At 42.4% G+C, this 12574-nt stretch overlaps 2 protein-coding genes across 2 annotated transcripts; both read left to right on the top strand.

Annotated features, from left to right (window-relative positions):
• Positions 1-1627: 1627 nt before the first annotated feature.
• On the top strand, positions 1628-3280 carry LOC127103721 (uncharacterized). The gene has a single exon (XM_051040952.1). It carries the CDS (start codon positions 1628-1630, stop codon positions 3278-3280), a length of 1653 nt encoding a protein of 550 aa, XP_050896909.1.
• A 2128-nt stretch (positions 3281-5408) lies between these two features.
• On the top strand, positions 5409-7088 carry LOC127103720 (uncharacterized). The gene is made up of 2 exons (XM_051040951.1): positions 5409-6405; positions 6643-7088. Exons 1-2 carry the CDS (start codon positions 5409-5411, stop codon positions 7086-7088), a joined length of 1443 nt encoding a protein of 480 aa, XP_050896908.1.
• The last annotated feature ends 5486 nt before the right edge of the window (positions 7089-12574 follow it).

Raw genomic sequence — 12574 nt, 5'->3', positions numbered from 1 at the left:
ATAAACTTAGATAAAAGAATAGGTGGCGCTCGCCTCATTATTCTTTGAATAAGCAAGTAGGAGGCGTACGCTTCACTACCGTGCATATTCAACATCCACAAACAAAACTTTCAAAATAATCGAACAAAAAAGGAGTAGAAGGCGTTCACCTTATTATTCCTCGAAAGAATTGAACGATTGGTGTACACCACATTGCTCAATCTTTCGCCGTTCTTCAAAACACCTTAACAAATCAAATTAATGTCTCGCCCTCGTGCGACCAACAACTTAAAAATTCTTTTCAAAAGAACATTATTAATCCTTTCTAATGCGCACCACAAACCAATGCTTAAGCCTTCGCCGAGAGTAGACAAGCCAGAGTTTAGCCTTTAGAACGCGATCTACACAGTCGTTCATTAAAAGACACCAACAAAAACCGTAGTTTCCCGAACTACGAATGCTCTGATTTCCTTATTACACCATAAGGATACGTAGGCAGGAGATTGTTGTATCTTCGCGAGCACACTAATAAAAAACCTCCCCTTTTCCCTCCTAAGGTCTTCATCCATATTTATCATCAATTCTAATTACTCTAAGCAAGCAAATAACAGTTAACTAACATTCAAATAGCAAATTGGACTAAAAGGTTCCCGTTGAGTACAACGGACGTGAGGGGTGCTAATACCTTCCCCTTGCGTAATCGACTCCCGAACCCGAATATGGTTGCGACGACGATTATTCCATTTTTTAAAAAGGTTTTATCGATATTTTCCTATTCCTTCATTGGGATAAATAAAGTTCGGTGGCGACTCTGTTCGAACATAAATTTTTCCACGACCATCGCGAGGAATCGTATTTTTCGAGATGCGACAGATTGCGACTCTACTGGGGACCCTGCTCCAAGCAAGAGAGAGTCAAGCCTAACTTAGTCAATTTCCTATAGACGTTAAAATACCGCTTTTACTTGCTTATGTATATCTTGATGTATTATTTATGCTATGTAATTTATTATGCTATTATGTTGGGTGATCTATGGTGTTTGACACATGTTGTGAGATAAGCTCCGTACCCAAGCTTCGAGAAAAACTTAGAACCCGGAGTTGTGTAGTATTGAACCGAGGGGTGTACACCTCATTGGGACAATACGAAAACTCCACCTAGAGTAGATCTGTTCAGAATTTCCATCCTAATATGGCTAGCCCATTATTATGAGGAAACATTGAGCATGGTCCATGACTCTGGGAACCTCATCTTAAACTGAAGTTCGTCTTCATGATTGGCGATCGCGTAGTATTGAATCGAAGGGTCTACACCCTGTTCGAACAATACGAGGATCCCACTTAGAGTAGACCGATTCAGAACTTCCATTTCAATGTGGCTAGCCCATTATTGTGATGGAAGACTAAACTTGGTCCATGACTCTAAGTTCTTATCATGAAAATGGATAACCTTAGGAGCAATCCTTGATGTGTGGGGTAAAAGACATAGAACCGCTGTTAAGTTGAACCTTGTGATATATGTGAAACCTGAATCCTTGTCATTGTATAAACATCATGTTGCATTCATTATGAGCATAGCAAAATCACTTACACACTTTTTATTTTCAGGGAATTTCAAAATTTTCAGTTAATTAAGCATTCAAGAACAAATGGAGTCAGAAAAGAAGAAAACATTCCAAATCAAAGCTAAGGTACCGTGTGTGAAGAAGTTCATTGCATTCAGAGATGGGTTGACTAATATCCGTCGAGACGCATTCACACTCAAATATGGGAAGATTCTACACTTGTTGTCTGTACCAGTACAAAAGGATGCTATTACCGCACTAGCCCAGTTTTATGATCCACCACTCAGAAGTTTCCTCTTTAGAGATTTCCAGTTGGCCCCGACTTTGGAAGAATTCGGAAGAATATTGGACTCTCCTAAGCAGAAGAAGGGACCATACAAGGGGTTAGGTCAAATCCCTAAACCCGAAGAGTTGGCAGAAGTATTAAGCATCCTAGTCAAAGATCTAACCCCTAACATCAAAATTTGGGGGAAGGTACAAGGAATTCCACAAGAGTACCTGGAGAAGACTGCTCAAAGTTTTGCTGAAGCCCAGAAGTGGGAAGCCCATGATACTATTATGGCTTTGCTTATTTTTGGATTGGTGTTATTCCCCAATATGGAGAAGTTAATTGATGCAGCAGCTATTAGCGTGTTTTGGGCCATCAAGGTTAAGAATGAAGATCCAGTTCCCGCACTCCTAGCAGATGTTTATCACACCTTGCACTTACGCTTTGAGAAGAAGGGAGGACTTATGTTATGTTGCATACCACTCCTTTACCAATGGTTTGTCTCTCATGTGTTCAAAGAAGTTGATACAATTGAAAGTATGGATGGATATGAGTGGTCTCAAAAGCTAGTAGGACTCACTGAAAATACCATTATTTGGTATCCTCATGGTTTGAATGTGGGAGATACAATTACTAGTTGTGGAGAATTTCTGAATGTACCATTAATAGGGTCAAAAGGATGCATTAACTACAATCCTGTTTTAGCAGTAAGGCAGTTGGGTTATCCTATCACATACAAGCCAGATGACCAGTTGTTAGAAGGTTTTGTGTTCCATGATATGGAGGATCCCGTTATGCTGAGAAGGGTTATCCGAGCCTGGGAGAAAGTTCGCTTCAGAGGACAAGACAAAGGAAAGGGTGTCATAGGGGATAGAGAACCCTATCATCAATGGGTCACCAGAAGAAGTCAAGAGATCAAGCTGCCATTCATCCTCGATCCTCCAACTCAACCTCCACCACCAGAACCCATCCCTATCTCCATGGAAGAAGTGGAAGCGTTGAGAGCTACTATAGCAAGACTTGGACGAGAAAATGAAGAGCTACAGACCAGCTTCCAGCAAGTTTCAAATGAAAGAAATGAAATAAAGTGGGAACTAGAGAGGAAGAAGGCCCAGCTTGAAGTGACTGAGGAAAAGGTCGACAAGGAAGAACATAAGAGAAAGAAAGTGAAGGTAGGCATGGAAGAAGCTGATCACTGCCTAGAAATCATTAAAGAGCAGTTGAGACAAGTTGAGAAAGAATGCCAAAAGAATAAGCGATGGTGGCTACGAGCTACAGAAGAGAAAAAAGAAGTTAGAGAGATATTGGAGGCTAAAGTACAAGATCTCACTATCTCCCTCCATAATGCTGAGACCCAAGCCGAGCACGAGCGCCGACTTAAGGAAAGAGCCCTTGAAGCTTCTCGAGTCACACCTACAACTTGGGCCGAGAAATGTCAAGAAGCAAAAGATGCTAGAGAAGTTGCTTAACATTGGAAAGATAGATTCGAGGCATTCCACCAAGACAGTGTGATATGGCTAAGGGAAAGAGAGCAAGTCATTGAGGATTACGATACCTTTAGGAGAACTATCAATTTCTTGCAAGCGGACAAAGATGGGTACCATGCAAAGCTCAACAGTTTGGTACAATTCTGCAACTGAACGACCCAAGAAATGCCTTGGAGGTTGAGAGAGGAAGTGGAAGGATTGGACCAACATGGCACACATCCCGCTGTAATCCATTTTGTTATGATGTGTGAGGGGATGGTGAAGAGGTTCAAGTTTGAATTAGAAGAACTCATAACTCGAAAGACTGTTGTGTGATTCTTTTATATTCAGTTTAGTATTTGAGCTGTATCAATTTGGGCGGTTATGCCTTTGTACTCCGTACTTTAAACATTTGAATAGAGGAGGATGATCCTTATTTTATTTCCTGACTTTATGTTTTCTTCAAATGCTTAATATAACTACAACAGTGATGAAAATTCCCTGAAAGTAAGATATGCATGACATTCGCATCCTCATTATGCATCATGCTTCATAAAAACGCAAAAAACTTACCCAACCTTTTGACCTCTATCCAGTAACGCTGACTAATCAACACCGATACGAGACGCGAAGCAACTACAAGATGACGTTAGAGCAAGTAGGGGCTAACCAAGCTACCATGAGGTCAGACATCAATACGATCCAAGAGAAAATGGATCAACTGTTGGAAACAATGCTCGCCATCGCCCAGAGAGAGAGGGTTGCGGATGCAGAAGCCGGGGCTAGGAGGAATGATAGCACATCGTGTTTGGTCCACCAAGACGAGAGCTTCGTCCATGCCAAGAAGAGTCTGGTTCATATACCAGTAGGAAGCAAAGAAGATGGGGATCGCGCAGAGCCTTTTGAGGCGCCTGCTCATTATGGGTCCGAAATGGGAGATGACCCGTATGAAGCTTTCTATGTGCCTGACCAACCAAAGCCTAAGATACTTCCAGACCCTGCTGCAGATAGGCTTCGTGCCTTGGAAAAGAAGATCAAAGCTATCAAAGGGAATAATATCTTCGGCGCCTCTGCCATGAACATGCGTTTAGTATCAAATTTGGTCATCCCGGCTAAATTTAAAACTCCTTATTTTGAGAAATACAAAGGCCAGACTTGCCCAAGAAGTCACCTAGTGATGTACTTCAGGAAAATGGTTGCTCATACCGAAAACGACAAACTGCTTATACACTGTTTCCAAGACAGTTTGAGTGGAGCGTCTCTAAGATGGTACATGAGCTTAGAGCAAGGGCGGATTCAAAACTGGGAAGACTTGGCTGACGCATTTCTCCGTCAGTACAAATATAATTTGGATATGGCACCTGACCGAATGCAGTTGCAAGGGATGGCAATGAAAGAAAAGGAGTCCTTTAAAGAATACGCCCAGCGATGGAGAGAGTTGGCTGCTCAGGTAGAGCCACCATTGTCTGAGAAGGAAATGACTGGAATATTCGTGGACACGCTGAAGGACCCATTCTTTGATAGATTGGTGAGTAGTGCAGCATCCGATTTTGCGCATCTGGTCACAATCGGAGATCGCATAGAAAAGGGTCTGAGGGATGGAAAGATTTCAGGAGTCGTGGCAACCCCTAGCGCACCGAAAAAGTGTTTTGGAGGCTTCCAGAAGAAAAGAGAAGGTGAAACGAATGTTGTATCTAGAGGCTATAAGGGGAAGCAACAGGCTTCATATGGCCAAGTCGCCGCCGTGGTACCCATACCTTATCAACAACCCATACAACAACAACCAATGTATCAACCACATCATCAACAACCTCATCAACAGCAGAACACAGCACCACCAAGACAATTCAGGCCAAGGCCTCCAAGAAGGCAACTTGACCCTCTACTAGTACCTTATAGCTAAATATTCCCATATTTGCAAAAGGAGGGCCTTCTGACATTGAGGGAGCTAAAACCGGCTATCTTTCTATATCCACCAGGGTATGATGCTAACGCCCATTGTGAATTTCACATGGGAGCGCCCGGCCATACCCTGGAGAATTGTTTTGCATTCCAGAATAGGGTACAAGACCTGATTGAAGCAAAGGCTGTCACCTTCACTCCGAGACGCCCGAACTTGAACACTAATCCCATGCCAACACATGGAGATGCTTCCGTCAGTGCCATTGAGGAGAGTGATCAGGGAGAACTGATTCTTAAGGTTGAAGAGATTCAAACCCCTATCGCCAGGATAGGGGCACAGCTGCTAAAAAGTTGTCTAGTCCCGAAGGAGCTAGTCAATGATGAGAATGATAAAGGGTTGAGGAATTTTATACAACAAATGCTGGATCAAGGCGAGTTACAAATCAATCGTCGTGTCAAGAACAAGGGAGAGGAAGAGATAGCCGTCATGGTGGACATCCTTTATGATGAGGTTAAGGTGGACATCCTTTATGATGAGGTTAATGTGGACATCCCTTATGATGAGGTTAATGTGGAAATCCCTATAAGCCCATTGGTGATAGAGTGTCCAGCACCGTTTGCGTATAAAGATGAGAAGGCGGTATCATGGATATATCAGCCCAGAGCTTTTAAGCAAGGGCAGGAAGACCGACCCGTGGTAATCAATGAACCAAATGTCACCTTAATTGTGGGGCTAGATGGAATGACGCGTAGTGGCCGAGTGTTCGCACCAAGGGTTGTTGATGCTTCTACAAAAGCCAAAGGGAAAGAAATTGCTACTCCTGTCCAAATTCCTGTCCCCAATCAAGAAATGCAAGACTTGCACCTATCTCCTAAAGCCGCAGTCACTCGCGAGGAGGCCGAGGAATTTCTAAGGATAATCAAGAAAAGTGATTATAAAGTGGTGGACCAACTGAATCAAACACCTTCAAAAATCTCCATGTTATCTCTGTTGCTAAACTCAGAAGCACACAGGAATTCGTTATTGAAAGTGTTAAGCGCAACACATATCACGAAAGACATAACGATAGAACAGTTTGATGATGTGATAGCGTGCGTAACCACTGGAAATTTTTTGGGGTTTAACGATGATGAACTGCCAGTTGAGGGAAAGAACCATAACAAGGCCCTACATATCTCCTTGAAATGCATAGACACTATACTATCAAGGGTATTAGTAGACACAGGTTCCTCACTGAACGTCATGCCAAAAACCACTTTGATAAAGTTGCCAATGAAGGGGATGAATATGAAGCCCAGTACCCTAATTCTAAAAGCATTCGATGGCTCAAGACGAGCAGTGATAGGAGAGGTTGACCTACCAATCAAAATAGGCCCAACTTTCTTCAATATCACATTCCAGGTTATGGACATACATCCCGGTTATAGTTGCCTACTTGGAAGACCATGGATCCATTCTGCAGGCGCTGTCACCTCCACTTTACACCAAAAGCTAAAATTCATTACAAATGACAAGATGATTGTGATTGGCGGGGAGGAGGATATCTTGGTTAGCCACTTAACATCTTTCCAATATATCGAGGTGGATGGCGAGATAACCGAGACACCATTCCAGTATTTGGAAGTGGTAAATATGATGGTTGTCCAACAGACATTGGAGACTCCGAAGTCAGGACCATCCATGGCCTCGTGGCAAGGAGCTAAGGCTGTGATGGAAAGGGAAAATGCTCAAGACTGGGGCAAAGTGGTGGAAGTGAACCAGAAGCGAGACAAGTTTGGGTTAGGGTATGACCCATCGTCAATTGAAGTCGGTAACCAACACGATAAAGAGCAGATTCCTCCTATAGAAGAAACGTTCACCAACGCTGGCCACATTTTTGGCAACCAGGTGGCAATGATTAATGTTTAAGATCACAAGGAAAGGGTGTCTAGCTGGATACGACAAACCGCGCCCAATGAAGAACTGACAAACAGGAACGTTGTGGAAGTCCCCCAATTTTTTCAAAAGTAATTTTATTATTTTAGACAAAACCTTGTGCTCTGCCCAAGGCACAGTGGCGTGTTGTAGGGCCTCCTTTATCTTTTTTAAGAGTTTTTATATCAATAATAAATGGAGATTTGCATTCAAATTTTTGTTCCTTTCCTTTCGTTTTTCTATTACAAAAAATGGCATCAATTTTTATGCACGTACTTTCTAAATAAACTGCATAAATCATAACATGCGGAGACACCACCGAGACCATTGATAACGACACTGCTAGAGTCTGGCATGACTTTGATTGTCCAATCTACGAAGCTGAAGATGAAGTGAGGGAAGATTGCGAACTCCCTGAAGAGTTGGCCAGATTACTCAGACAAGAAGAGAAGGTCATTCAACCACACCAGGAGGACGTTGAAGTTATCAACCTGGGATCAGAAGAAGACAAAAGAGAAGTAAGGGTTTGACGTTGGTTTCTTGGAAGTCGCTAAGTATCCACAATGGGTTGCCAACATTGTACCGATACCAAAGAAAGATGGGAAAGTTCGCATGTGCGTAGATTACCGAGACTTAAATAGAGCTAGTCCCAAAGACGATTTCCCATTACCTCACATCGATGTATTGATAGATAACACAGCCCAGTTCTCTGTATTTTCCTTCATGGATGGCTTCTCTGGATACAACCAAATTAAAATGGATCCCGAGGACATGAAGAAGACCACGTTCATTACCCCTTGGGGCACCTTTTGTTACAAGGTAATGCCGTTTGGATTAAAGAACGCTGGGGCAACATATCAACGCGCTATGGTGACTCTATTTCATGACATGATTCATAAAGAGATCGAGGTGTATGTTGACGACATGATTGCCAAATCCCAGACAAAAGAGGAACATATCACTAATCTGGAGAAACTGTTTGCTCGTTTAAGGAAGTTTAGGTTGAGACTTAATCCTAACAAATGCACATTTGGGGTTCGATCTGGGAAGCTTTTAGGCTTTATTGTAAGCCAAAAGGGAATCGAGGTAGATCCCGACAAGGTTCGAGCCATTCAGAACAGCCTGCACCAAGGACTGAGAAGGAGGTTCGTGGTTTCTTGGGAAGACTGAATTACATCGCCCGGTTTATCTCTCATCTTATTGCCACGTGTAAACCGATATTCAAACTTCTAAGGAAGAATCAAGGCGTGGAATGGAATGATGACTGCCAAATAGCCTTCGACAAAATCAAAGAATACTTAGAAGAGCCGCCGATTCTGATGCCCCCTTCAGAAGGGAGACCCCTCATCATGTACTTAACAGTGCTCGACGAGTCCATGGGTTGTGTATTGGGACAACAAGATGAGACTGGTAGAAAAGAGCATGCCATATATTATCTGAGCAAGAAGTTTAATGATTGCGAGACCAGATATTCCTTACTCGAGAAGACTTGTTGTGCACTCGCATGGGCCGCTAAGCGTCTCAGGCAGTACATGCTAACTCACACGACTTGGTTGGTATCTAAAATGGATCCCATCAAGTACATATTCGAGAAACCAGCTCTTACCGGTAGGATTGCTCGATGGCAGATGTTATTATCAGAGTATGATATTCAATATGTTGCACAAAAGGCAATCAAAGGAAGCGTACTAGCAGACCATCTTGCCCACCAACCATTAGAGGATTACAAACCTTTGAAGTTTGACTTCCCAGATGAGGACATCATGGTTGTCAAGGATGCTGAAGACTCCGAACAAGAAGAGAATCTCGAACCAAAAGCAGGTTGGACTCTCATGTTCGACGGCGCCTCAAATGCAATAGGCCATGGAATTGGGGCAGTGCTGATGTCTCCTAAGAATTTCCATCTACCGTTTACTGCAAAGCTCTATTTTACCTGCACAAATAACATGGATGAGTATGAAGCGTGCATACTAGGATTGGAAGAGGCTATTGAATTGAAGATCAAGGTGCTAGAAGTATTCGGGGATTCCGCCCTAGTGATACATCAGATCAGAGGTGATTGGGAAACAAGATATGCCAACCTAATTCCATATCGGGATTACGTGCTGAAGTTACTCCCAAAGTTCGACAAAATCACTTTTTCTCATATTCCTCGAGAAGAGAATCAAATGGCAGATGCTTTAGCAACCTTGGCTTCCATGTACAAGTTGATATGGCCCAACCATTAGCCTCACATTGAAATTAGGCGTTTTGATGAACCCGTGCATTGCCTGACGACAGCAGAAGAGCCAGATGGTAAACCCTGGTTCTTTGACATCAAACGATATCTAGAGAAGCAGGAATACCCGGTAGAGGCCTCTAGCCTTGACAAACGGACCCTCCGGAGGCTGGCATCGAAGTTCCTCCTGAACGGGGAGGTATTGTACAAGCAGAATTATGACATGGTTTTGTTGAGGTGTGTGGACAAACACGATGCAAATCAGCTTATGAAGGACATACATGAAGGGTCTTTTGGTACATACGCAAATAGGCATTCCATGGCGAAGAAAATCTTGAGGGCAGGTTACTACTGGTTAACGATGGAAGCCGACTGTTATCATTACACCAGAGCCTGCTACAAATGCCAAATCTATGCTGACAAAATACATGTACCGCCTACCCCACTGAATGTTATATCATCACCTTGGCCTTTCTCTGTGTGGGGAATCGACATGATCGGGATGATAGAACCCAAAGCATCTAATGGGCATAGATTTATCTTGGTGGCCATAGACTACTTTACTAAGTGGGTGGAAGTTGCATCTTATGCGAATGTCACAAAGCACGTGGTCGCCCGTTTCTTAAAGAACAACATCATATGTCGATATGGGATTCCCAACAAAATCATCACTGATAACGGGTCCAATCTCAACAACAAGACCATGGAGGAGTTATGCACAACATTCAAGATCGAGCATCACAACTCGTCACCATATCGACCTAAAATGAATGGGGTTGTTGAAGCTGCGGACAAAAATATCAAGAAGATCATCCAGAAGATGGTAGTCACGTATAAGGATTGGCATGAGATGCTACCTTTTGCGTTACATGGTTATCGTACGTCAGTACGAACTTCAACAGGGGCAACCCCGTACTCCTTAGTATACGGCATGGAAGCAGTTCTCCCCATAGAAGTGGAGATTCCCTCGATGAGAGTCTTAATGGAGGCTAAGTTAGACGAGGCAGAATGGGTTGAATCAAGGTACGACGAGCTCAACCTTATTGAGGAGAAACGCTTGAAAGCGTTAGGTCACGGTCAACTATATCAGAGGCGCCTTAAGAAGGCATTCGACAAGAAAGTTTGTCCCAGGGTGTTTCAAGAGGGTGATTTGGTGCTGAAGAAAATCTTGCCCATTCACAAGGACTCTAGGGGGAAGTGGACACCAAATTATGAAGGTCCATTTGTGGTGGTTAGAGCCTTTTCCGGAGGCGCTCTAATCCTGGCAACTATGGATGGTGATGAATTACCACTTCCTACCAATGTTGATGATGTTAAAAAGTACTTTTCCTAGAAAAGTGGAATGATAAAAAGCCGCTAAATCGAAAACCTGAAAAGGCGATTTAGGCAAAAATGGCTATCCCGGTGGATCGAAAACCCGAAAGGGCGATCCAAGCAAAAATTAGGGATAAAAATAAAAAAATTGACCCGCTGAGTTGAAAACCCGAAAGGGCGGCTCAGGCAAAAAAGGGTATCCCGGTGGATCGAAAACCCGAAAGGGCAATCCAGGCAAAAGTTAGGGATTAATTCCAAGGCAAAGAACTGTACTTTCAGGCATCTAGCATGTCCCTCGAAGACAAAGAATCAATCTACCTGACTTTTCCAAAGGCGAAGTGCTCGGATTATCAAATACATAAGGATCATAGCAGTGTGGAGACTCAATAGGAACTCAGTTTTATTGCCGCTTTGTTTCTACACACAGCAATTACCTCATTAAGGAATTGCATCTTTATGTACAATCGCCCATTCAAGGGTCAAATCAATAAAAGAGAAATTTTCTCGACAAAAGTTTTGCCCAAATTATTTTGTATTTTATCGGTTTGTTTGCAAAGCACCTTTATTTTTTATAAACATCACTCTTAAAGATTTTGGAGAAAATAAAAAACACCTAATTGAATGAAGTAATAAAATTGCTTTTGAAATAGTAAAAGGATAAACCTCTTGGTCTCCAAGTTTGCTCTTGTTTTTCATAGAGGTGTAGGACTGTGTGCAGGCACCTATGTCCATTCCAATTGCTAATCAGCACCTCTCATAGATATACTCATGGTATAGCCAAACCGGGGCAAGTCTCTAATGTATTTCCAGCAGAAACATTAAATCATAGTTGGAGTATCGCGTGTTGAGAAGTCTGAACCTTTCAGTGGTTTGGGGCACCCCGGATATATTCCCAAAATCACCCAGTGGGGCATCAAATTTTGATCTCCATCATAACAAAAGTCCACACCGCTGGCACCATCACCCAAAGCAAAAACGCCCTAACCAAGGCATATCCCAATTACCCATTTGCACACCCGCATACATCACATGCACCATGTGCATCAATTACAAACATAATTTTCCTACCAAATAGGAAAGTTCACCAATTAAGAAATCATATCAATCATTGTTATCCATATGCATAACCTTATATGATTCACATTCCTATATGCACAGTTAAATATCCCTAGCAAATGCATAATGCATACACCTCAGGCATCCTCCCATGCATGGCATTTCTACCCAAAGTGGAACATCGTACAAAAAAATCAAGCATACAATATAAGGATCTAAGGTTATTCATGTCTACTTTAGACATTCCTCATTTCCCATATAAAGTTATTACCCTACGTACGCTCATGGAATTATTTCCTGGCCAATCATTTCTCTCAACTTCGTGGTTGATAGTGATATTCCCAGCATTTTCTTTGCTACCATTGCTCCCCAAGCAGAGGTTACCATAAAAGTCTCTTGTGAGTTTCTTCCCTGTAGAGCTTCTCCAACAGATTTCCTCCAAGGGGGAATCTTTTCTAAAAATATCCCCCCAACAAACATTCATTCTTTGAGATATTACTTCATTTATCTGGAGAATCTCATCTTTTGCTGTTTGAGATGTTGTCTCATCAATATGAGGAGTCTCATTCCAGTTTTTCTTTTGAGATACTGCTCTAGTATCCTCGAAGAGTCTTAGATTCAATTAAGGTATCATTCCCTTGTTCGGAATATCTTAATTCTATCATATGAGATGCTGCTTCGACGCGATACTAGAGAATCTCATCTTTTGTTGTTTGAGATGTTGTCTCATCAATATGAGGAGTCTCATTCCAGTTTTTCTTTTGAGATACTGCTCTAGTATCCTCGAAGAGTCTTAGATTCAATTAAGGTATCATTCCCTTGTTCGGAATATCTTAATTCTATCAGATAAGATGTTGCTTCAACTCGATACAGAGAATCTCATTTTCTTTAC

Source organism: Lathyrus oleraceus, chromosome 7, assembly GCF_024323335.1.
Source record: "Lathyrus oleraceus cultivar Zhongwan6 chromosome 7, CAAS_Psat_ZW6_1.0, whole genome shotgun sequence".
In the NCBI taxonomy this organism is placed as follows: Eukaryota; Viridiplantae; Streptophyta; class Magnoliopsida; order Fabales; family Fabaceae; genus Lathyrus; species Lathyrus oleraceus.
This window is presented reverse-complemented; position numbering and strand designations above follow the sequence as displayed.

Bases quoted from the DNA above. Each gene is read 5' to 3' on its own strand.
- LOC127103721 (XM_051040952.1), top strand. From the start codon at position 1,628: ATGGAGTCAGAAAAGAAGAAAACATTCCAAATCAAAGCTAAGGTACCG.
- LOC127103720 (XM_051040951.1), top strand. From the start codon at position 5,409: ATGCCAACACATGGAGATGCTTCCGTCAGTGCCATTGAGGAGAGTGAT. The intron at 6,406-6,642 runs GTTCCTCACTGA...TCCATTCTGCAG, and splicing joins AAGGGTATTAGTAGACACAG to GCGCTGTCACCTCCACTTTA.